The sequence below is a fragment of the Carlito syrichta genome, unplaced genomic scaffold, assembly GCF_000164805.1.
Source record: "Carlito syrichta isolate Samal-C Ts95f unplaced genomic scaffold, Tarsius_syrichta-2.0.1 Scaffold137413, whole genome shotgun sequence".
NCBI lineage: Eukaryota > Metazoa > Chordata > Mammalia > Primates > Tarsiidae > Carlito > Carlito syrichta.
Window position 1 is genome coordinate 526,789 of NW_007081509.1, and position 26,594 is coordinate 553,382.

Consider the following 26,594-nt stretch of genomic DNA (forward strand, 5'->3'; position numbering starts at 1 on the left):
TGCTCGTGCTGGGGGCTGCGCGGCCCGGCTGTGGGGGCGCGGAGCTCCGGGAGTCCGAGGACGGGCACACGCTGCTGCGCCTCATCATGGAGCTCGTCCAGGAACTTAAGAAGTATCACTCGGGGGAGCCCAAGCGGCTGCCGCTCCTCGGAGCGCAGGACTGCACTCGGCGCTGCCAGGAGGCGGCGGGCTTCGGGCCTTCGCCCGAGGAGCAGAGAGTGGGTGAGTGGCGGCCGCCGTCGCGCCTGGGACACGACAGGGGCGTGTTTGCCAGGAAATAGAATTGCCTTTGAGAAACACGTTTCAAAAAGCGAAGTGAGTTTTGATCAGCTTTTGGAAGCTAGGATTTCCCTTTCCGAGAGAAACAGTAGAGGTGAGGCCTTGCAGGTGTGACCATTCCTGGTCGACTCCTGCCTGGCATGTGGGACCTGTTGCCCAGGTCAGTCATTTCCTCGCGGAACTGCCATCTATTATTCTGGAAGTGGAAGTATTTTCAGCAAAGTATTTTCAGCAAAGCATTTTCAACTGAGAAAGAAAGGTCTCAGAGGTTCTGATGGCGGAGTCTTTACCAGAGTGGCTGCCCCATGGGGAATTTCCCAGGAAAGCATGTAAGCTTCTAATGCCTTTGTGACACAATTGGGTCAAATATGATAAGGTCAGTTTTAGATAGACTGCCTAAAGTTAGGAGCAAATGAAGACTGACATGAGGGAGAGATGTCTCAGTCTTCCAAGCGTAAGATTCGGATGTGATGTTCCCTGTTGGAGGAGCCAAGCAGTGTTTCTGGTAAGGTAGTGTGACTTCACAGCCAGAGTTCGTCACTAATCCAAAACTAGGGAGTGAAAGATGGCTACAGATGACTGCAAAAAAGCTAAAACAGAGGATGAAATCAGTATGTCAGCGGGACCATCGCTGGCCGTTCTGGGCAAAGATGTGTGGTGGTAGAATTTTGCTTGGGAGTGTCTCCCTAGGAATTTTATCTCATAAACCAGGTAAATGTATATTTACACTCATTTACACTGGTCTTGCTATCAGGTGGTCTTAAAGTCATTTAATCCTTTTTCTAAATATTTACCTAGAACGAGTAATGTTCCATAATGAATATTTTGTGTGAAGGATCAGGTAGGATTTCAAATGTTGTAGACTTGGTTCCCAAGATCTTCATAATGAAAGTGGCAAAGTTAACTGTTAAAAAACAAATCAACAAAAAAACCACAGCTTTCTCCACGCTGTAACTTTTTGGTCTCTATCCTAATGGTGGGGAATAGGCATAGTAGCGGTGTTTTGCTATGTGAAGAATATGCCCCTGAGTGTAAGTCTTCACATTGTGTCATATGCAGTGAGAGGGAGCCAATGTTTTATTTAGTCCAATTCAATGTGGTTAACGCAGAGTTTCCAGTAACTTCCTTCAACATTCACCTAAGATCATGTATTTTTAAATGCTTCATTCAGGTAATACCATAACTTTTTCTTCCTGAAACAGAAATTGTTCCTCGAGATCTGAGGATGAAGGACAAGTTTTTGAAACACCTTACAGGTAGGTTTTCTCATTCCTCAGCTCTGCCTGAGCTCTTTTGCACTGTGTGAATCTTCACGACTTGTTTCTTTTTCCATGTTCCAGGCCCTCTTTATTTTAGTCCAAAGTGCAGCAAACACTTCCATAGGCTTTATCACAACACCAGAGACTGCACCATTCCAGCATGTAAGTAACAGCTTTAAAATTCTTCATAAACGCCAGCACAGTGTAGACAATGGTTCTCACATCCTTCCATTTCATCAAATAGGCCCCTGCCTTCTAAACTATAGGCGTTAGTGTCTGTTCCTTCTGAACTGTGGAGTTGGGGCCAGGATGGTCACTGAAGAAGAGAACTAAACACTGCATCAGCTAATGCCTAACTAAAACAAACTTTTGGGAAGAGCTGAACTGTTCGATTCATAACCCTTTTTGCTTGCATATCCCTTTTTGCCTGTCATATCCCTTTTTGCCTGTGTTTGTATCTAGTCAATGATGGCAGTCGTACCAATGTCAAGAGTGAGTTGAAATGAGGACTGCCAAGTGCTATTCCCTGGGGTGTAAATAACCAGACTGAGGCTGGGCTCAGTGGCTCATGCCTGTAATCCCAGCATTTTGGAAGGCTGAGGCAAGAGGATTGTTTTAGCTCAAGAGCAGCCTAGGCAACATAGTGATACCCTGTCTCTACAAAAGATTTAAAAATTTTTTAAAACAATTAGCCAGGTGTGTTATCGCATGCCTGTAGTACCAGCTGGTGGGGGGAGGGGCGGGAGGTGAGACAGGAGGATCACTTGGGTCCAGGAGTTTGATGCCGTGGTGAGCCATAATTGTGCCACTGCATTCCAGCTTGGGAGACAGAGTAAGACCAAGACTCCAGGAAAAAAAAAAAAAAAAAGGACTGGCTTGGACCATTGTAGTTGAACTTTCTTGACCATTTCCATTGTTCTGACCAAGAACATTTTCTTTCCATCAGTAATTATGACCTCATCCCCTGGGAATTTTATTGCTATTTCAAAATTCTGTTTTTCTGTCTGGCTTCATCACTGGTTCAGAAATTCAAGTTGCCTGTCAGTCTTCTCTCAGCTGTAGTTTTCTCTCCTGGAAGGGTCTTTTCATTCTCAACATGCTTCTGGCTGCTTGTCTAGAATAAAGCAGACTTTCCCCCAAAGTGGCTCCTAGTGCTCTTTACAAAACATTGAACAAATGACTTAGCCAGTGTGACAGAGCTCTAAGCCATTTTTAAAAATTAGGACCACAACTTTCATTTAATTCAAGGCTCACAGGAAAAGTCATGCAGGTACACCAGGAATCTTGCTAAGACTGTCCAGGGTGACAGAGCCCATTTTCATGAAGTAGGTGTTTTCTTTGTGAAGTAGCAAAGTTACTCTGAATAGCAACAGCCATCATTTATAGGACTGCTTCTAAGTGCCAGGCATAAACCAGTGAACTTTAGCCCCGTTTGATGGCATCACCCAGCACTTCTCCCACAAAGCTGAGGCACATGCACATTCGGCTTCTCACACAACCAAGGAGAGACAGGCAAAAGTCACAGCCCCTGGCCATGCGCCAGCTGGCACCATCAAGACCTGACCTACCCTCCCTCCATGCCATATGGACCTGGTAAACTGTTACTGCCCTTTTTTCTTTTCAAATGGAATCACCTTCTGTTTCAGAGTTGTTAACCTGCTTCCTGGGATCAGAGAACTTTGCCATTGTTTTTGTTTAAATGTGCATAGATCTTATATTAAATGTTGTCTTACAATAAGATCATAAACTGGGCATCACATCTCATCTTCTCACTTATGGAGGAGGAATGACTTGTGTGCTGTCAGTTACCAGCAAAGCTAGGAGGAAGGTCTCATGCTCAACTCTGCAGACCCTCTTCCAGGAAGCCATGCTGTGCCCGCACTGGATACTTCCTTTGGCTCATAGCAACTCAGATGCATTCTACTCACACTCCTGATCACAGCTCACCCTGGGCCATGGGGAGGTGGAAGGTTGAAAGACTTTGCATAGATGTGTGGCTACTTAGGTGGTTTCTGCCTCTTAGCCCATAAAGAGCTGGAGAGTTGAAGCTGGACCACTTTGATGTCGCTTTTTGTTGCATCAAAGAAAATCCCTGGAATCCTGGAGAGTTACACCTAAAGGAACCTCAGAGCCTCCATACTCAAGGTGTGGTTCCATAGGAGCTTGCTGGAAATTCAGGACTGAGTCCTATCCAGACCTGTTGAACAAAATCTGCATTTTAATAAGATCTCTAGATGATCGGTGTGCATACTGTTTGAGAGACACTGCTCGAGAAATTTAGATTGAGTGGGACTGGTGATCGACTGCGATCCTAGACATGCTGGAAGTGCAAGTATTTATAATTCGTTGATTAGATCAGCCCTTGGCCCCTCACAACCCACTGCTTCTATGATGATATGTAGTCTATGTAGGAAAACCGTATTCTAAAACATACGGTGCTACTTATGAAAAAGAGCAACAAAGTCAGGAATTCAGGTGACCCAGATGCCAGCTGTGAGATCATTTTTCTCCCCTTTGAACCCCAACGGTATGCACTATATTTAGAAATTATAATTTTGGAAAGAGATAGCTACTTATCTAACATACAGTGAAGATTTATTGTTGTTGATTTCGGATTTTCAGTTACATATGAACTCCATTTTTAAAATTTTGTCAATTTTGAGAAATAAACTGTGGTACTTTAGAAACTACTGCAGCTTTCCACAGATCCTCATCCTGGAGAAATTCCTTATGGCCATACTCATTAAATCCTCCCACTTATTTTCTCTGAGGTAGCACCTATCCAAATAATGGAATGGGAAACCATGTGAGGTACCAAAGAACATCAGTCTGCACTCTGAAATTTGCGTGCTGCTTCCTTTTGTCACCCAATCCAGGTCTCTGCTCCACTGCTTGACTCCTACTTTCTTTAGAATTTACATGCAGAAGTCTTTGTCATAGTTAACTCAAATTGAGGCTTAGCAGCATATAACTTAAAAGTAACCTGGGAAATAAGTTTCTTCCATGCAAGAAGAAAATGGGCAGCCCGACCTCAGCTGTGCCCCATTTTGTGTCTGCCCTTTCTCCTCATAGCTGCTATGTGAAGCTAAAGCCCTGAAGTACATAAATTATTAAATCAACGACTTAGAACCCATGATTGCAGATGACAGGTTCCGTGTTGCTTCCAGGGAATTCAGAATATAAAGAAATAAATGGCTTTTGCAGTTGAGATACTTGCAAACAACTGCTATTTATTTAAGTGTTGTTCAAGTAACTGACAAAGGTCTGTGGTTTATTTTCACTACAGACTACAAAAGATGTGCCAGGCTTCTTACTCGGCTGGCTGTCAGCCCCGTGTGCATGGAGGACAAGGTAAGCAAGGGCAGTCACACTGGATGGGGCACACGCTGAAGACAGAGTTTCGCATGGGGCTTGGAAAACCCATGAGAGTTTATGGCTGAGGTAGCCATGCTACCTCAAGGTTGACACAGCACTCCTGTCACCTCAGAATACTGGCTACAGATGAAAGCTGCTCCCTCCTGGCCTGTCCACAGTGCCCAGGCAGCCATCATAAGTGGTCCATGCTATAACACAGTAAGCACTGAATACATTTCCCTGAAATAGCACATTGGCTAACTCTAGCACTGGGTGCACAGACAAGGGCACAGGCTTAAAATTCTGCCTGTGTACTTACAGGCTTTCATTCATTCACTAACATTCTTAAGTGTATGACCAGCCACATCCATTCAAATTTAATGACACGTCTGGTAAGTGTCTGAGTTGGAGTCCACTATTATGGCAGTAAGCTCGTAAAGAATAGCTGTCCTGCCAGGCTCGATGGCTCAACCTGTAATCCTGCACCTTTGGAAGGCTGAGGTGAGTGGATTGCTGAGCCCGCGGGTTGGAGACTCACCTGGGCAGGCGAGACCTCATCTCTACAATAAATCAAAAAATCAGCCGGGTGTGGTAGCACGCACCTGTAGTTCCAGCTCCTTGGAAGGCTGAGGCGGAAGGATCACCGGAGCCCAGCAGGTCGATGCTGCGGTGGTTGGGAGCGACCACTACACTCCAGTCTGGGTGACAGTAAAAATCCAACTCCCAAAAAAAAAAAAATAGCTGTCCTCTCTAAATGTCTTTATCAGTGTGTTATTTTTTTCATAACCTCTAATAATAAAAATACAAGTGGCTGGGCTCGGTGGCTCAGCCTGTAATCCCACACCTTTGGGAGGCTGAGGTGAGTGGATTGCCTGAGCCCGCGGGTTTGAGACCCGCCTGGGCAGCGAGACCTCATCTCTACAATCAAATCAAAAAGTCAAAAAATCAGCCGGGTATGGTAGTGCATGCCTGTAATTCTGGCTACTTGGAAGGCTGAGGTGAAGGATCGCCGGAGTCCAGCAGGTCGAGGCTGCGGTGGCCGGGAGCGGCCACTGCACTCCAGTCTGGGTGACAGAGTGAGACTCCAACTCAAAAAAAAAAAAAAAATACAAGTGCACATCAAGCTCATGTACTATACTTTGTACCTTAGCCCCTTGAGGGCTGGTATGTAACGTGTAATGCCAACTACCAGACATGCTGTAGTCAGCTAATGGACTGGAAGGTATGGTTTATTTTCCTGACAGAAATGCCACAGGATTCAGTCACTTTAGACGGCAAGACAAAACATCACCTTCCCAAATCATAGACTTACTGTTCATCTTGTGTGGGGTCCTGCCAGGCACTGGGTACATCATCATTAGTTAAGACTTGCTTCCTGCCCACAGATGGCTGTCCAGAAAACACTTAATAAAAAGGGAATGTGACCTTCTAGTGGGTACTCTAGTGTGTCTCGTGAAATGGAGAGTAGCACTCTTTCTTATACAGACACACTCTCTATGGAAAGGCTAGTGCTATGAATATTTAGGCAGTTGCAGAGATTGGTGCATAGTGCCAGCACCGGCTTGAGGCACTGCAGGTCCTTCTGCATTTTCAGCACTGTCTCCCCCAACAAAATCAACTGCTACTAACAAGCGAGAAAGGACATTGGAGAAATGAAGTGACCCTATTTTGCATGGGTTCACCATGCTATCTCTGGAGGAAGAGGAGGCATGGTGTCAATGCCAGTTAAAGCTGAGAAATGTTATGTAGCAACTTCCCTCACTTCCTTTTTCATTCTAATGCTTTTCAGTTTCTCATCAACTGCCTGTGTGGCACACAAAAGACTTTTTTCTTTTTAAATGGATGTGTATTCCTGCAAGTCACCCAAGGTGATACGCTAGGGGAGATGAGAATATCATTTGTATTAAGTATTTCATTACAGTTAAATCATTGTTTCCAGAGGTGAAAAAGCCACATCCTTGGAAAAAAAAAATCTTTCATTTACTTACAAGAGAATGAATGCCCTATCACTCCAAGCACTGAAAGAGCTACTCAGTCCACAAGCCTGTTAGATGACCACCTGCTTATCCTCCGCTCCTGGAGACAGGTGCAGCTAAACCAAAGGGCAAGGTATTTATCAGTGGGACTTACACATGTGGAACTGCCCCTGCATCAGTCTCTGCATGGGCACATGAGCTCTACCAGATGTAGCAATAGATGTGCCTCATAAGAAAGGTGTAAAGGAAAAGCCCAAGCGTGTGGGTGGACATGCCTTGGGAATGGCCTTGATAATTAACACCACTTTGGCATCACTTTCTCATGCTGGACCACCAAAATCAGAAGCTGCCTGGATGACAAAGGTTAGCAGGAATAAGGCATATGTTCTCAAGGCCACCTGCTTGACAGCCACAGTTGACACAACTGTAACTGGGGTGATTTTGACCAAGAAATGGGTAAAGTTTAAAACACCAGTATTCCTGTAAACTGACATAAGTATATATTTTACATATAAAATAGAATTTTATGATTATATATTTACAGTATATATTCACTTTTAACAAGATTAACTCCTTTTGATTCCAAAAGTTTTAAGCCATAAGAGCATATTCTTAACAGGCTTGTTACCACAGTGTAGGTACAGTCCAGAGGTTCTCTGCAACTTTGCATACATTAGTGAGGCACTGTGGAAGGTAAGGCACACATTCCACAGCGCCAACAGCCCTTTGATGTGGCATTGGGAGGACCCTGCAGTCTGTTCTGCTGGTTAACAACTGGCCACATGCCATTTCTGTCCTGACATATGAAGATGACAGGATCAGGCTACAGAATAAATTCTCCTCCCAGCCCCAAACCATAGCCTTGTCTTCTTAGCGGCTGAGAGCAAGTGACAAGCAGGTCATTAGCAGGAGGCGGCTCTGCACCCACCATCTCAGAGCAAACTCATTTTTCTCCTTTCTGAAGTGCATTAACTGACCTCCTCCTCAGAACAAAGAGAAACTTTATGTTCTCAGCTACCCTAATAGTCACCAACACACTTCATTGTCTGGACTTAACAGGTCAGTTAAACAGGAAGCCTGAGCTCTGGGATATTCTCTAAGAAATGTAATTTTGAGTGATGAGTAACTAATGTAGTCTATCATACGCAGCCTAATCTTTTCAGAATAAGCATACCAGTAGATAGTCTACTATGGAGTACTAGTAACAATGGTGATTAATCTTACTACCTTTGCTAACCCTTGTAAGCAATGAGGTGTAAGGTAATCCAGCTTTGTCCCAGAATTGCCACAAATTGAAATCATTGTGGAATGAATCACTGAGGATTCTGACAGCACACTTAGACTAAGCACTGTTCCTTAAACTTTAATAAGCACTTACATGTATTTATGTATAATGTACTTATGACTTTCATTCCTTTAGTATAGCAGACACTAACTGCAAAACTGTTATTTTTCAAAATAAAAGACTATACTTTTTGGGATACAGAGAAATGTACCTGCACAGAGATCCCTTATGTTGATAAATACATTATGTTCAGCAATTTAGTGACAAATCTTCTAGAACTGATGTGTGAACGGCCATATGACACTGAGTCCCTTTGTTTTCAGCAGTGAGCAGAGCTGCACAGGAACAGCACACCAGGAGCCATGAGAAGTGCCTTGGAAACCAACAGGGAAACAGAACTACTATCTTTATACACATCTCCTTGTGAACAAGAGGTTTATTTTTGCAGACAGACTCTTCCATAGTTTCTTTGAGTTTTGTATGTTGACACTGTTTGCAGATATATATCAGGTAAATCAGTGTACCTGAAGGTGATCCTTATTTTACAAAACAAAAGAGAATGCTCCACATTGGATGTGCAGAGCTATAAATAAAGACAGAATATTTCATTTTTTCTGATTAGGTGAAATCACAAAGAATATTTCTTTAGAAACATAGGCAGAATCTTAAACTATATTTTCATATAGCATATGGTATGATTTGATATTTTGTATTACTTTTACAATCCCCAGAGTATTATTTGGAATGGCATGAAAAAGAAATTCAGTCATATTTTAGAGTAGTACAGTGTAAATCTGTGAATTTATCCAGGCTAATTCCATTTGTCCTTTGTATAATAAATGTAAAATAGTATTCCAGCTATTGTGCAATATGTAAATACTGTAAACACAAGTAATAAATGAAGTGTTTGTTATAATGAATAGTCTTCAAAGTGACTCTTTATCACTCTAACAAGTTCACTGTTGAGTATTCATGATTTACAAATCTACCAAGAGATCATTACTTTGGCAGGATGTCACAGAATATAAAAGGCATCAATAAATGAAACTTCAAGCCTAGGAATTTCTGCAAAGATAATCAACATTTCTTTTGAAAGTTACTACAGTAATACAGTAGGCAACATAGTGTCTTAAGATAGGCCCTGATTTGGTAGTAAATATTCCAAATAAGATTGTATCCACCATTTCCCATGTGATTTTGTAATCATGAAAATGCTAAGAGGAACCTGAAGTCTTACAGTCCCAGATTTTTACAGGTAGAAACATTTTAAACAAATTTAATTGGAACCAGTTTAAAAAGTCAAATGCAGTAAAGCAGGAGTTTCTCTGTTCATCTGAGCCCTTATATACAAATGATATTAGTCTGAATACAGTCATAAGGACAAAGTAGTCATAAGAGTCCTGTGATTTGAGGACCTATATTTATAGAGGCCAAAATTAAAGAAAACCACATAAGATTTTATTTACGAACACAAAGGAACAGAAAAGAGTAAGAAATTCTGACTCCAGTATTATTAAAAGCAATTACCAAACAAAGACAGAGTATAACCTTATAGTGTTCTTATTTAATACTGTTTTTTCAATCGCAGCTGATCAGTCTTCTCAATTCTTTACATGTTAGGGATACAGTGATCAAATACCAAAGTGATTTCCCTTATAAATTTTCTGTATGTCTGAGTAATTCTACCAGGAGTGAGGCTCACTTGGTTAGCAAACTGTCTTCCTGTGAGGTCATCATGGTCCTTCCATGTGTCACAGTGGGGAAAGCTACTCACACTCTCATGGGCAGTAAATCAAGGGCTCATCACCTCCCTCCTCCCCACCACCACCAGAAACCCTTATGATACTAAAGTCAGGAGGACAAATGCCTCGACCAGGCAGTCATGAATCACTCATTCCTCCAACTCTCCTGTCTTCTGGGCAATGATCCATTCAGCCTTTGCATGAGAAGTGCTTTTTTTAAACTAAAAGTTCTCCAAGGAGCTAAGGTCACCAGCAAGGAACAGAGGATCTAGACAGAGCACAGCAAACTGTCCCTCCCCTGCTGAGCTAAACAGGAGGGCTCAGCTTGGGGGATGTTGAGTCCAGAGGATGGTGTAGGCAAGGACATTTCCAGCTGCAGGGAACTCAAACTTCTTTTCATAAACTAAACATTATTATATGGGCTGGCAATGTGCTTATTTTCATTATCTTGCTTCCTAATCCTGAAGATAAATATGCATATACAACATCACAGATCATTTGAAAAGGACAACACAGACAATGTTCTCAGATGTTTCTTCATTTGTAAATAAAAAGTAGGCAGACACCAGATTCCTATCTCAGTTGTATTTTTAGAACTACCCAGTTTGTTTTCAAAACAATCTTTTCTGACATACGTCCATATGAATTTCACATTGGTTACTTCAAAGTACACAAAAACTACCTATATTTGTCTATAAATTTATTAAACGCTCATGAAAGAATACTTAACATATCAGTATTCAAGCATGCCTACAAAATACAACTCTTTCCAACTTTTAAATTATTTTTTCCCACCTAAGCCAATTTATATTTGACATCTGGGCTACAAGTACATAAAAAAAAAAAAAAAAGACACATTCCTCAATGCTATGTTTTAAGCCAGCATAAATGTGTCCTTTCTGGGTGTAAGTGTGTCTTTTCTGGGTGTAAGTAAGTTTTCAGAGGGAAAGTGATACAAATAGGAGCAAATGAGTCGACCTCCTCATGAAATAAACTAGACCAAATCAAGAAGTTTTAAAGGTGTTCAAAACTGAGACCATAAATCTTTCTTTCCTATTTCTTACACATACAAGTGTGCAAATGGGTGTGCATGAATTAAAACACTCCTATTTAGATTATGAGCTCCTACAGAGGGGGCTACTTCTCTCCATAAAAGGTTCCAGGACAAAGAGAGAAGCAGCACAGGGGAGCAGAGGGCACCTGTCCATCAAGCCATCCACACAAACCTACTGAAGAGGTAGACTAGATTATCTAAGCCTCAAGGCTGAGGTGTTGACCTGGGTCAAATGATGTTTTACTTCATTATGCTTTATTTTGTTGTTATATATGTTGCCTGTCCCACTATTTTTGTAACTGAGGCAAAGTGAGAGATTCAAATAGTCTCAGAATGCTTAACATACCCCATAAACTGTCTTAATCAAAGATTTTTATTTATTCTTCTGCCAAACATAACGGATCTCCATCTACCATTATTTTTTAAGGTAAGAAACAGTAAGTGAGCTGAAGAAAGAGCTGGGGCCTTGGACTGTGGAAAATTATTATATTTTAGCACGCTGACTGAGAAATGCAGGGCATCAGTGGGGTCTAGAGGATGGCTACATCAGGACATGGTCAGCCTTAGTGGGCCTTCTCCAAGAATGCTCTGCAGCACCTGACACATTGCTGGTACACTGTCTCAAAGTCAGAGTCATTCCCCTAAAAGGACAGGAAAAAGAAAAACATAGGAAAATCCACATAACAAAAATGTTCTTAAGAGAAACTTAACCTGTTATTTAATATGGCAGGATACAGACATGCTGAATCTTTACATTAGCCCTACAATGTGAACCGTACTTACATAATAGGGATCTTCAATAATAAGTTGTTTTTGTGGATCATAGCTCCCAAGTAGTTCAATTTTAGCTCTGCAGTTTTTAACTTGATTACTTTTCCTATTCAAATCTCTGTAAAATTGAAACATGAACTTAGTTTTCTGATCTACGGTTTCAAGTTAAACAGGAACATCTGCTAGGGTTTTATGAAACATCCATATCAAAATTCAGCAAAAGTGACCTGATTTGAAATGAAACAGAATACTCAGCAGATCTGTATGACCCTTCCTGCAGCTGTATGCCACTGATCTGTCTCTTAGGCAAAAGAGCTAGTAACAGCAGCATATTCTCACTGATTACATTGTACAGTATATACAATAATTATGCTTTCTCTGAAACATGTTTCAAGATAATCAGTCAAAAGATACCGTTTCAGAGTTAAAGGTGACAGAAAGGAACTCAAAAACTCATGTGAACCAAGACACAAGAAAAAGGGCTACTAATTCCATCCTGAGAGATCTTGACACAGCATGCCATGTAGCATGCTTCACTACTTAATTATTTTTCCTTATTTTATTCCTCAAGTCTCTGCCCAAGCTGGAAACTCAGCTCCATTCTCCTGATGGCTCCACCTTTAGCTTTCACATTGCCCCAAAGGAAAGAAGGCAAACTTAGCTAAGCTCTATTTTCATCAGTCCTCTATTGAACAAATTTCAGCCAAGCATCTGTGACGAGACAGGCATGTGGTTTATGTGGGAATGAAACAGTCAACAGCTACCAAGCAGGGGTAGGTGTGGAGACAAGAATTAAGTGAAGAGAGTCCTCACGGTCTAAAGGGCAATCTGGCCTAGGTGAGAAGGTACCAGAATACTTCCATAAATAAATGAATTTAGGCTGAACCATGAAGGAGAGAAAGGAGCCCAAGCAGCAAGGAAGACTTTCCAGGTAGAGGGAACAGCATGTGCAAAAGCTGAGGCCAGAGGAACTCCACTTGCTCCAAACACCGTACTCAATGCCAAAGCATACAAAGTCAACACAATTTTTTTTACAATACTTATAAGCTGTGGTGTAAATGAGAAAAATGACAACAGAACAAGAACTGAAAAATAAAAATGGAAAATTTATACATTTTAATGAAGGTCCTAATTGATAAAAAATAATTAAAACTGTTGCAGCATCCTTATCTACTCACTCCTACATAATGCACAAATAGTTTCCCTTCATCAAAAACATGAAGTATTTATGAATTAGCAGTGATGCAAGTTAGTAAATTCTTGGAGTTAGACTGGATTATGATGAGTTCCTGATGGTGCCATGAGTCAGGACAGGCAAGCGAAGTGTATGCCTCTGTTTCACTAAAACTAGGCTTAAATCCTACATCCACCCACTAATTCGCTGAACTTGGGAAAGTAACTTAACCTCACTGCTCCTCAATTTCTTTTTTGATAAGATGGAGTAATAATATTAAACCTATGAATGAAGTGCTTTGGCATGCAGACCTCTGGCATTGAGAAACAATAAAACACCATCCTGTCCATGAATCACTACAACAGTGACAAAATCACTCACGTGGAACAATACATCCTGATAAAAAAATCCATACCACAACCCAGCTAGATTTCCAATCAAATCTTGCTAATTAGATTTTCCCCTATTTAAGGTGTATCTCTTTGTAAAAATACCTGAGACAAATCTAGATTACCCTCTGGATTTTTTGCTATTCTAAATAAATAATTCTGTATATTATGATCATCACTCTATAAAAACTTTAACATAATAAAAATGTTGGGCTGGTGCAGTGGCTCAGGCCTATAATCCCTGCACTTTGGGAGGCCAAGGCAGGAAGATTGCTTGAGCCCAGGAGTTTGAAACCAATCTAGGCAACATAAGCGAGACCTTATCTAGACAAAAAGTAAGCTGATGTGGTAGTGTGCACCTGTAGTCCCAGCTACTGGAAAGGCTCAGGCAGAAGGATGGCCTGAGCCTAGGAGGTTAAGGCTGCAGTGAGCCGTGACTGTACTACTGCACTCCAGCCTGGGCGACAGAGTGAGGCCTCAACTAAAAAATAAACAAAATAAAGTCAAATCTGGATAACAATTTACTTACCCTATTACTGAATTGAGAGTTGAACAGAAATACACTTTAAAAATATGATTACCTCAGATTGCTTTCATCCATACATAGTATGTAATCAAATGTGGCGAAGTCTTCTTTGGTAATCTAAAATGGAATAAGAAGTCAAAATAAAGTGTTTATATCATTCGAGTCTAGAGGAGCCAAAGTAGTACTAAAATAAACCTGCTATATTAGTCCATTACTAATCAACAATTTAATTAAATAATCTAAGGCATTTTAAAGTTAAAATGATTAACCTATTTCCCAAAATTGTATTGCAAGGAAATTTTTACATTATAAAGTTCCCTGAAATAACCATAAAATAGTATAATATGTAGACACAATGTTTATACTTCTGCTTCAGTGCCTTAGTAACAAAGTATAATTCAGTTAACGTATTAAAATGTCACATACTTTTTATTTTCCAAGAACCCAAATAGAGCTTTATTAATCTACAGCTCTCATATCACTCCCAAAACATAGGCATTTTTGAATAAAGAATGCATGCAATTATCTAGATATTTATTTATTTTTCAAAAGTTTTATTTTGGAATTGCGCGGTACAAGTGAGGATTTACTACATAAGTTACATCCTGGTGAAGTATGCGCTTCCAGCTGGCCTTCTCTCTCTGATAGTGGATCTGGTACCCTGTGTGTCCCTCATCCCCTCCCAGCAGTGTCCAGCATCTAACCTTGTGCTCGTGTTAAAATGTCACATATTCTTTCCCCTTCATTATTCTACTGTTTTTCATCCTCACAAGCTCTGAACTTCCCAGACTCCAGTGACATACACCCAGCTAAATAAATGAAACCCCATTCTGTGGAGCTGCCCTTCTGTGCTGGGACAGACAACGTACAGGAGGCACAGATGCTGTGGAGAAGAGAAAGACAGGAGATACAGAGTTCTAGGGGAGAGAGGAAGATAAGTTTTTCATAGAGTGGTCAGAGAAGGTTCACTAAGAAGGAAACATGAGTAACTGAATCCACGGTTCTTCTTTACTCTGACTGAATAGCCGTCATGTAAAGCTGACACAGAAGAGAATGCCACTCAGTATTTTCCACTGATATTACCCTGAAAACTGATCACTGTTTCTGACATAATTCATAAATATAAGCCAACTTAAAATTTAAATAAAAAATTTAAATGAAAAAAGTCAAATTATTTTTTGATTTTTGACTACTGTAAATAATGGTAGAATAAGAAAGAACATAAATAAGCTGCAGAAGAAAGATGGAAAGAATATAACCTTTCTAATTAGAAACTTTGGCTTTTGGCATGAACTTCCATTAATTTTTCATCTAGCATGTTAATAATTACATTCCCATGGCACTTATTTCAAAATCTAGAATTAGTATTATAATAGTAAATATATTACTTCTCGAAATTAGTTAGGTGAGAAGTTCTGAGCTTTGACATTAAACACTGTTTTCAATTTAGGGCTAATTTTTTCGTAAAAAGAAAGACTTAGTAACTGTTAGATGAATTCTAGATGTTAAAACAACTAAGAAGAGAACAGCTATAACTTACATAACAAATGCACAGTAAAAGATTTCTGCTTACAGTCATAAATAAAATAGCTTGCGTCAAATCGCCTGTTACCAAAAACAACTAGGAAATCCATATGAGAAACCAAAATGCTTCTTCAGTCATCAGCATGCTTCTGTGACAAGCAGGCTTTGTGGGTTACAAAGCCTCTCTCAAAAGGACGCAGCTTTGCTGCCGTGACACAAGAGCAGCCACATGCTTCAGGTGAAAGAACAAGGCTGGTTGTGTTCCAGTCAAGTATTTACAAAGGATGTAAGCCTCAACGTGCAGACTCCTGCCACATCTTTTCCTGCCCCCAACTTCAGATCATTTTGCTACTACTGGGCACTGACTAGGCCTTAGAACACAGATCTGGAACAGTTTAGAAGCAGAACTCTTAATTCTTAAAAATTATTTAAGTCCTATGTTATGGCTTGAATGTGTTAGAAATTTCATTCCCAGTGCAACAGCGTTGGGAGGTAGGATCTTCAAGATTAATGCTATGATCCTGGGAGTGGGCTCCTGATGGAAAGATGAGTCCTCTGCCTCTTCTCTCCCTCTCTTGCCCATCTTCCACCACAAAATGATGCAGCAAGAAGGCCCTCACCAGATGCTGGCCCCTTGACTTAGACCTCTCAGCCTCTAGAACTGTAAGAAATAAATCTCCACTGTTTGTAAATTACCCAGATTTAGGTATTCTGTTACAGTAGCACAAAATAGACAAAGACACCAAGTAATAGAAGAAAACAGAAAAGAAAAACAGAAAAGAAAAACAGACTCACAAATGGCCCAGATATCAAAATTGCCATTTTATTAAAACAGCTGTGATAGTATGCTCACAAAAAAATAGATCAAGATATTCACCAGCAAACCAGAAATCTACCAACAAAAAAAAAAAACCAAAACAAAACAAACAATACTTAAATAAAACAACAGACACCCTTTATACAGTTCAAAACCAGTAGAAGAATTAGTACATCAGAAAACAAAGTCCGAGTGCAGTGGTTCACACCTTTAACCCCAGCACTTTGGGAGGCTGAGGTAAGAGGACTGCCTGAGACCAGTGTGGACATCTTGAGGAGACATCATTTCTACATTAAATGAAAAAATTAGCTGGATGTGGTGGTGCACACATGTGTTTTCAGTTACTTGAAGGTTGAGGTGGAAGGATCACCTAAGCCCAGCAGGTCGAGGCTGCGGTGATCATGAGTGTGCCACTGCACTCCAGTCTGGGTGACAGAGTGAGAATCCAACTCAAAAAATAAGAAAAAAAGAAAACAGGCCAGTAGAAAATTTTAGACTGAAGAACAGAGCTAAAAGGATAACAAAAAGAAAAGAGCATAAAAAATTTGTACACATGTAAGCTGAACCTCAGAAGTAAAATATGAAAATACAACAGTTTTGGAATTTTCCAAAACTGACAAATGTGATAGCCACAAATTCAAGGATCATACTTGGCTTACCATGCTAAAACTGCTAAAAAAGAAAAATTTAAAGACAGAAAAAATGACAGAAAACAAAAAGACAACTGATTCAATGAATTTTTTCAAATGACACACAGAAACACTTCCAATTTTCAACAAACTTTTTTAGAGAACAGAAAAAGAGGGATCATCTCCAATGTGCTTTACAATCACAAGACTGTGAGCCCAACACACTGTGTCTGACGCTGGGTATGTGTCTAATAGGACCATACACACGTGGTGCATCTTTATTCATGATAGCACTATTTGTAGTAGCCCGAGTTGGAAACAATCCAAATACTTATTGAGAATAAAATGGATAAACTGTGAAATGATATAGCACCCAGTAATGACAATGCTGAATGAACTCTCGCTATAAGCAAGATGGAGACGCTCACAAACAAAAAAAAACTGACATATAACAATTCTGCTTCTATCAAGTTAAAAAGGTAAGAATTAATTTTTAATGAGGACCTTTGAAGAAGTGGGAAATGACTGTCCAAAAACTTCAGGGTTTCACTCACAATCTAAGCACAAGCCCATAAGAAGTTTACAGAAAAAAGAAAATGTATAATAAAGAAAAGAAAAAAAATCTCTATTGATCAACAGAACTGAGAACTGATGTATTCAATAAACTAACTGCAAGAGTTAAAAAGGAATAAGCATCCTAAAGATATTGTATTTATTAAACACAGGTTGAAAGTACTAGCAAAATTAAGGTTTAAGAAATGTACAAGAACAGTTATCACACTAATGGTGACATTAGTAAAGAAAAAGAATTCGTAAACAAAACAAATGTGATTCTGATTTACCAAACATGCCTTAATAGTACTTAAAAAAAAAAACAAAACATCGTTGAGAAAATTTTCTTAAATACAATAGGGAAAAGAACAAGATTCTGTAACAAATACTACTTCCAAAACTGGAAATTAAAACTGTTCTTGGAAAAAAGTTTCCAACTTTTTTTAGGCATATGTATTTAAAATACTTCATGTGCATCCATTTGTATTATGTACTTGGTGTATGAAAAATAATCTGACTGTAAAAAAAAACTTGAAAGTATAAGTGAGATAATCCTGAAGGACTGGCTCAAAATAAAGAACTACATTCTTTAACAATGGCAAATAGAAATTGGAAAGGTATGCAAAAACCTGAAGTGATCAGAATGGGCCGATGATATAAAAATGCTTAATCTTCTGCCTAATGAAAATTCCATTTCAGAAAGGGTCAGTTCTTAATTACTTAATTTAAAAAGGATCTGCTGGAAAATCAACTACATCTTCCAATTTACATTATAAATACAAGGCTATCTTCCTTTGAAACTCTAGGGTTTGGTTGTGACTTTATTAGTCTTCAAACTTAAGTCTGGTATAATAGACTATAATTACATGTCCATAATGTTATCAGTTTCACCCTATATTTCTAAGGCACTTTACAGCTGAAATATGTCTGCATATATTGCATAACTTTTTCATAGCAATAAACTTGTAATACAAGCAGAATAATCACCATAGCCTAAAAGTGGAACTAAAATTATGCAAGAAGGAATAGAACACAGAGCACTACTCAATGTGAGTGCCCAACGAGGTGCTCTTATAAATTATGTAACTTTCACATGTATTTTAATAAGCAAATTCTGAAATCATGCAAATCTTTCAGCACTGTGCAACCAGAAGTAAAATAAAACGAGCACACTGTAGCTGGTTAAGCTCACCCTAATATAAACACCTCCATTAATATATGAGCCTGGTTAAGCCTCTCACAACTTCTCAAGTTACTGGACTCCACATATTAGAAATTAAACAAGGTCTCGTCTACCTGTCTTGCTTTATGGGCTGTGTGAATGCCATGATTTCTTAGGCAGCTCACAGCTCTTGGGTCTGGGGATCGGCCCACGTTCCAGTCAGAAACAGCGCCGCTGTCAATGACCCACTGAAACACAAAACACATGTCTTCAAGTCCAAGAACGGTACCTGACGGGCAACGTGGTTCATGGGAATGCCGTGCCTCTTCATGCAGCTCTGCCCTCGGTAGTCAGGGGGGTTACCTATCTCATACCCGGATGTTGCAGCGCTGTCTACCCTCCACTGCAGGGGAAGAAACATGGATTTTTTTTGGCAATTTCCTACCCAAAGGTATTCAGGTTGGCCTTTTTAAGGTAATGAACGGTACTTACATTCTCTGAAACGTTTTGATCAGTTACAAGTTTCCTGAAAACTGCCTCTGCAATGGGTGACCGACAAATGTTACCTTAAAAAAAAAAAAGGAGGGGCAGAAAGAGAGCATTAGCCTTCATGGAAGGGCAGATGCCGGCTGGCTCCTGCTTCACACACCTGACACACGGGCCGTGCTGTCCCTAAGAAAAAAGAAAAGCCAACACTATCCTCTAATGCCTTTGATCGACCAGTAATTGTAGACCCTGATATAGAATAGCTGATCAAGTCCAAGTTCAGTGATTTGACACCAACTGTACAAGTATTCAAAGTATAAATGACAAACAAATAAGAAAAACAATTTTAACCCAAATCATTGTTTGCTAAGTTGCTACTAATAACCCAGAAGTCAGTTGTGAAAATGAAGTGAGTTGCAATCATTTTCTTTTTAAATTAAAAAATACAGTCATCCCTCAGTACTCAGAAGACTGGTTCTAGGGCACCCCCACCCCAGTACACCAAAATCCTCATATTCAAGTCCCAAAGTTGGCCCTGCAAACTTGGAGCCCACATACACAAAAAGATGGCTCTCTGAATACATGTTTCTCATCCAGAGTACTGTATTTTTCAATCAGTACTGAATTTTTTGGTTGGAAAAAATTCCCTGAATCAATCCCTCGAAGTTTAAACCTGCACTGTTCCAGGGTCAACTGCAAGTATTTTCAAGTATATTACATAAAAGGATGAATACTGTTTCATAAAATAATACATAAACAAACGTACTTAGGCATAAATAGCCATTCAACATCATTTACTCAGAGATTACATGCAAACCCCTGTGCCAAGAGGATGCAGATCCAGACATCAGCAGCTCAAGGTTAGAGGAACCATCCTCCCGACCAACAACAACAGGGCCACCCTCATTTCAGACCAGTAGGCTACCAAATCCGGAGGTCCCTCAAAACTCCCTACGGATAATCCTCTAGAATGACTCCCAAAACCTAAGAAGGTACTACATTTATGATTACGGTTTTATCTTAATAACAAACAAGAAACAAGTTAGAACTAGCCAAAGGAAGCGACCCACAGGGCACATTCTGGAAGGGTTCCCAACAGAAAGCTCCGTAGTCCTTTGGGACATATTACCCTCCTATCATCGATGAGGGGCAGCATTCAAACCGCACTGTCAACCTAGGGAGGTAGTCAGAGCTATGGTGCTCTGAGCTGCTAAGGGGTTTAATGACAGAGGCATGATGGGTTCAATCACCAGCCATGTGGCTGCACGCAGCCTTCAGTTTTCTCCACTCCCACATGTGGCTCATAGTCCCACCCTGAGTCATTTTGTTAGCGTAGACTATGGGGGCCACCAGGAACAAAAAACATTCCCATCATGCCTAGAAAATTCCAAGACATTTAGAGGTTACCTCCTAAGAGCCTGGACCAGGGTCAAATTCATTACTACACAGAAGAAAAGAAAAAAAAAAAACACATAAGATCTCTCAAAACAGATCTATCATGTGCTGAGCGATATACTTACATAGCACAGTTAGCTATAATACGAAAATAAATCCTTACAAGCAATATTACTAGGAAAAAAAGATGAGAGCTGATGTTAAAAGGATGATAAGACAAAGAAGGGAAAGACATTTAAATTCGGGGCAACTGCAGGACTAAACAAGTGAAGCTGTGGTGCTTCAAGTACAGAGAAAATGTGCCTGTGAACAGAAGCGCTGATATACAAGACATTTGGACTCAGTGTAGCCACTGTGGGAATAAATGGAAGGTTTGGGGGGAAAGGGTAATGTGATTTATTCAACAAACATATTTTGTATGCGTACTCGTTATGAGTCATGCACTGTGCCCTAGCCTGAAGATAAAGTTGTTTGAGACAAAGACCCTTCCTACAAGTTACCAAAATAACCAGCTGAACCAAGGAAACACTAGAAGAGCACAAGACTGAAGTGGAGAGATCTTCTAATGGGCTAGTATAAAACAGTAAATAAAAGATGGTGTAGCGGCAGAAAGGTGAGAGATCTTACCTTTCTCATCACAAGGGTCACAGACTATACTCCTATCTATAACAGACAGGTCAACAAGAAAAAAACATAACATATTTACTTAATCATAGTTGTACGTGACCCAGGGGCCTTTAGAAATGAAGACTCAAAGACCCAGGAAAAACTCTTTTTTATGCTTAGGTTCCAGGAAGAATGGACAGCTGGATAGAAATGTGACTGGACAAAGGGTATGAATGAGAGGGGAGCCCAGAGGGGCCTGTCCAGATTATTCTTGGTTTCTCAGTGCAGCAATTCTTTCCCCAAGATGGGTCAGGACTCCTCTGGAACAAGGGTCTTCCATGATTTCTTAGGCAGCTCACAGCTCTCGGGTGAGAGAAGGGAGAAGGGAGAGAATGACCTTTCTAGATTTTACGGCTTTGGGGGGACAGGGGTTCGTTTTATGATCCACCTTGGGGAGGAGGAATTCTGGTTTCTATAACTTGCCTGGGGAGAAAAGAGAAGGGCAGGAGACAGGAGGGCAGAAGGTCAGAGAGACCTTGTTTTTGAGCCTGCTCAGAGGCCTACCAGTCTTCGCTAGTCCAAAGCACCATACTTTGAAGTATCATGTTCTGGACCCAAACATTAGGAAATGAATTAAGGAAGCAGAAATAAAGGGAGAGAAGAGAAACTGTTACCACAGACAGTACTACATAAAGATTTTACTCTGTTAGTATTAGAATCTTCTATTTATGATATCCATGTAGAATTTGAACCTTCTAGTGGTGTAAAACACAACTGATTTCCCAGTGCATGGAACAAACTCAGTCTTTACTATATCCTTGTTTCTACATTGTAAAACCTAAACATGTTCTCTTTTTTCCCACACAGAAACGGCTGTTTCCAAAGCAATAAAAAGTCTTACCTATAAACCATGAAGGGCAAGAAGACAAATTAGCCTTGAATGCCTAATCTGTGTTTGAAGTGTTTCCTTTCCACATTCTAAATATTTATTTAGTGCTTTACACAGATATTATCATGAGCACCATTTTACTGAAAGGTTTCTTATGGGTGTATAATTATCTTACTTGTCACTATATACCGTAGGAATACTTTTAGCAGTACTCTGTTCCAAGTTAGTTGCTATTATTTTGCAACTCCACAATAATATATACCTAATATCTCAGCATCTAAAAACATAAAAGACTAGTCCTACTCCTTTAAAAATAATTATAATTAACTAAAATAAAAGCTTAGTTTTCCCATAACAATACAAAAACCTGGACTATTTATTGTCTTGTAACTTGCCCTCTAGGTTTCAAAGGTTGACATCATAAAATTGATGTTACTAAAAAATGGAGCACATTGGTCATCAATACAACAGTACAGGTTGGGCGCAGTGGCTTATGCCTGTAATCTCAGCACTCTGGGAGGCTGAGGACAGATGACTGCCTGAACCCAGATGTTCGAGACCAGCCTGTGCAACTTGGTGAGATCTCATCTCTACAATAAATAAAAAAATTAGCCAGGTGTGATGGCACACACCTATAGTTCCAGTTACCTGGAAGGTTGAAGCAGAAGGATCACTTGAGCCCAGTAGATCAAGGCTGCAATAGCCATGATCGTGCTACTGCATTCCAGCCTGGGCAATAGAGACTGTCTGAAAGAAAAAAAAATCTTAAAAATGCCATCTTCAGATGTCTTTTTAAATAAAGTTTCACTTTGTGAAGTATGGAGTCTATTTCTTCCAAATTAAGCAGCCTATTATAGTCTTCTTCAACACCTTCATTCAAGGATGGAGACTCACAAAAGGCAACAGTTATGCTCTATGAGAGTAGGGGCTGTGTCTGCTTTCTTTGTAGGGTGACCCCTGCACAGTGTGTGGCATAGGAAACCTGACACCACCAGTGCTTAATATCTCCACCGACCACGTTGGCTAGGGCAGGGCTCCCAGATTACCTTCCCTAGCAGGACTTATCTTACAAAAACATAAAGCATTCTTAATCTTGCTGAACCAAGAAGCTCAGTTTTTTCCTGCCATTAGCCTTGGCAATATAAAACCTGATGCGCGTCTACACTTTAGGCTTAAAAGAGTCCAAATAAATGCTTTGATGGAATAAAAATTTTATATTTCAAAAGCATATAGTTTCTACTGTCTTGTGTATGACCTTCCTCTCAAATCTTCTCAGAAAGCAACTACTCATCATGTGACCAGGAAGGGCAATCCTCTACTCCACCTTAATCTTAACATATCTGCTGAAATATTTATTTTTAAACTTAAATTTGATCCCTGCCTACCTTTGCTCCAAGCTCCCCAATGGCTTATTTCATTCAGAGAAAGTACACACCCCCACATGGCCTCCCAAGATCTGGACCTGGACAGGAGTCCAAACACTATGGCTTGTGGCCTACCACCTCTGTGTGTCGCCTACAGAACTGAGGGTAATTTTTACATCATTGAGGAATTGGAGAAAATCCAACAGTAGAATATCGTAACATGTGAAAATTATAGGGCGTTCCAGTTTACGTGTTGTTTAGGGCTGCTTTTGTTACAATTTTGGTATGGCCCACAAAGCTAAAATATTTACACTCTAACTCTTTACAGGAGCTTGCAAGCTCCTGCCCTAAAGCATCCAATGCATATAAGGATCCCTCCCTTTCTCTCTATGCACCTAGAATGGGTGTACGGAGGAAACAGTCACTCAAATTATCTGCTGAGTCCTTAGGTACAGATAAAGAATCCTGGCTGAAAAAACCTGCCTGGTCACTAATTCCAACTACTGCAGCTTCCCTGCTGCTGCTGAACATGACCAGTGCTCTCCCATCAAAACCTTTACCTCTGTAACTTGTCCTCTTGATTTCAAAAGCTTACATTATTCAAAGTGATGTTACTAAAAAAACTGAGCACATCAGTCATCAATAAAACAGTCCAAACTTCAGGCCTGCGGACCAAGTTCTAAAATCTTAAAATGCCACCTTCAGATGTCTTTTAAAAAGTTTCAATCTGTGATGTACCAAGTCTACTTCTTACAAATTAAGCAGTTTATTATAGTCTTCTTCAACACCTTAATTCAACAATTACGCTCTATGAGACTAGGGGCTGTGTCTGCTTTCCTCTGGGCCAGGATGCCTCTCCAAAATATCCTAGGCTTACTTCCTTACTTTCTTCAGGTCTTTGTTCAAAAGTCACCTTCTAGGTGGGACCTTCCCAGCCCATCCTACCCAAAATTGCACTTCTCTCTCATTCCTCTTTCCTGCTTCATTTTTCTTAACGTTTCACACCAACTGATGAACACACCCAGGACCACTTGCTGTTGACTGAGACAAAACACGAGCTCTAGAGGGGCTGGGGTTTTCTCTGTTGTGTTCAACACTCTATACATCCCTAGCACATACAGCAGTACCTGTCATATAGTAGATGGTGCTCAAAAAAATTTGCTGAATTATGTACTGAAGATGAATACAGTAGTATCCCCTTATCTGAGGTTTCACTTTCCACAGTTTCAGTTACCAGTGGTCAACCTCAGTTTGAAAATATTAAATGGAAAATTCTATAAATAAAAAATTCATGAGTTTTAAACCCCATGCCAACCTGAGTAGCACTATGAAATCTCACGCCGGCAACCTCCTCAGGTCTCCTCCCACTGTGGGAGCTTTTCTGTCCTCTTAATAAATTCTGCTTTCTCACTTAAAAAAAAAAAGAAAAAAAGAACTCTCACACCATCCCTCTCTGTCCTGCCCCAGAAGTTAATTTACCCTTTGTCCAACGTACTCATATTGTCTACACTGCTTACCCTGATAATCTTTTAGGTAACATACCGACTGTGGTATCACAGAGCATGTGTTCAAGTCACCCTTATTTTACTTAATAATGGCCCCAAAGTTAAGAGTAGAGGTGCTAGCAATTCGGACATGCCAAAAAGAAGCAATAAAGTGCTTTCTTTAAGTAAAAATATGAGTTCTCAACTTCATAAGAAAAAAATAATATGCCTAAGTTGCTAGGATCTACAGTAAGAACAATTGTACTATCTGTGAAAATGCGAAGAAAAAAATCCATTTGTTTTACTATCTCACCTGAAACTGCAGAAGTTACTGTCACAGTGCATGGCAAATAGTTAAGGTAGAAAAGGCATTAAATTTGTGGGTGAAAGAAATGGGCAGAAATGTGTTCCCATTGATGGCAATCCGGTTGGGTCCTAGCCACAGTTTCAGGCATCCACTAGGAGACTCGGCAGGTGTCCCCCAAAGATAAGAGGGGACTACAGTATATGCAAGCTTACACTTCTCCAGTAACAGCCACTGTGGCACATTATCAACAATGCTAAGCAAATTTCAACAAGGTAATGGAATATAATTTGGTACCCAATTTGAACTACTGTTTAATAAACTTGTTGATATGATTTCATTACTCAGCCTTCAATGAAGAGCTTATAAAGCAAGTGATGCCCACTATCAATGTAAACAAGGTGAACCTTCTACCTCTTTCCTCATAGAAATTAACTTCTTTTTTTTTTGAGATTGGACAATGCAGTTTATTTATAAAGTAAATTAGAGAGAAAAAGGAGATTCACCTCCCCAAGGTAGGGGAGGGGGCCAAGGACAGGAAACATGGCAGCCATAGCTGTTAAACACACCAGAGTTTAACAAAGCAGTGGCTGAAATTAACTTCTACGAATGCCTGGTGAACATTTAGGACAATCATGTATAGTCCTAAAGCTGAAAATACAATGAAAAATAAGCCATAGCGATTGCCCTCAAGAAAGTTAAATCCAGTAGGGATTTTAACAGACTATCGGGCAATTATAATACAATCTGTGTAATAAAAGATGTCTATAAAAGGTCCTAATGGTCTAGGAAACCAAAGAAGGACATATTTGGGTTTGACTTTATAAAATGAAATGGCTTTCCAGGCAAAATAGGTGCCTAGTAATAGAGGCGCACGAAACCTATGAAGTACTAGGGTACAGCAAAAGGTTCTGGAAGTCAATGCCCAGATGGTGAGAATGGAGATAAAGAGGGGAGGGTCTGGTGGACTTAATGTCAAAAGAACAGAAACCCTCCTCCGCAGGAAATGAAAACTCATCAGACGGTTTTAAGTAACTGCACCATCGACAATGTAGGCCTTCCTCTCTTAGGGTGGAGAGACAGAAGAATAGAACAGCGTAGTGGTACACCAGACGAAGATCCCTGAAAACTAGAGAGAAGGGAAGCTCCACTTGGAGTAAGGGAGCGAAGTGTTGAAATTCTAGAAGTGAAGACAACTTGAGCTGGACGGTACTTGGGGAATTTTAAAACACACCTTCGTTTTTCATGGACCAAGGTTACACAGGGACCTGGAGAATCTAGGCCTCCCTAGCTTGGCGTTTACCACCAAGAAACCACAGCACTGCATCTCCCGTGGCCGCAGAGCCACACCTGAATGCGCGTTAAGAAAACCAGCAAGCAAGCCGGTGTCGTCATGGGCCTCGGGAGGACCCTGAGAGAGGGCATCAGTCTGGCAACCTCCAGGCCCACTTCAGCACGACGGAAAGCAGCTAGGGATTCCGGCAGGCGAAAGGGGAAAAAAACCAGCGGCAGGAGAGGGCTGCGGCTGCAGACGCCGAGGGCCTGGAGGGCGGGCCCGGCAGGGAGAACCCGG

At 40.4% G+C, this 26,594-nt stretch overlaps 2 protein-coding genes across 2 annotated transcripts in view; one reads left to right on the forward strand and one right to left on the reverse strand.

Annotated features, from left to right (window-relative positions):
* The window catches only part of ALKAL2 (ALK and LTK ligand 2), a 31,005-nt gene extending 20,274 nt beyond the window's left edge, over window positions 1–10,731 (forward strand). The window contains exons 3-7 of the mRNA XM_008049814.1: window positions 1–222; window positions 1,482–1,535; window positions 1,620–1,700; window positions 4,825–4,889; window positions 8,477–10,731. Coding sequence (XP_008048005.1) covers window positions 1–222; window positions 1,482–1,535; window positions 1,620–1,700; window positions 4,825–4,889; window positions 8,477–8,482 — 428 coding nt within the window. The 3' untranslated portion in view covers window positions 8,483–10,731. The remainder of the gene's footprint in view (window positions 223–1,481; window positions 1,536–1,619; window positions 1,701–4,824; window positions 4,890–8,476) is intronic.
* ACP1 (acid phosphatase 1, soluble) overlaps window positions 9,691–26,594 on the reverse strand; it is a 24,796-nt gene continuing 7,892 nt past the window's right edge. The window contains exons 3-7 of the mRNA XM_021708450.1: window positions 18,986–19,059; window positions 18,628–18,741; window positions 13,865–13,926; window positions 11,733–11,838; window positions 9,691–11,590 (exon numbers count right to left, since the gene is read on the reverse strand). Coding sequence (XP_021564125.1) covers window positions 11,513–11,590; window positions 11,733–11,838; window positions 13,865–13,926; window positions 18,628–18,741; window positions 18,986–19,059 — 434 coding nt within the window. The 3' untranslated portion in view covers window positions 9,691–11,512. The remainder of the gene's footprint in view (window positions 11,591–11,732; window positions 11,839–13,864; window positions 13,927–18,627; window positions 18,742–18,985; window positions 19,060–26,594) is intronic.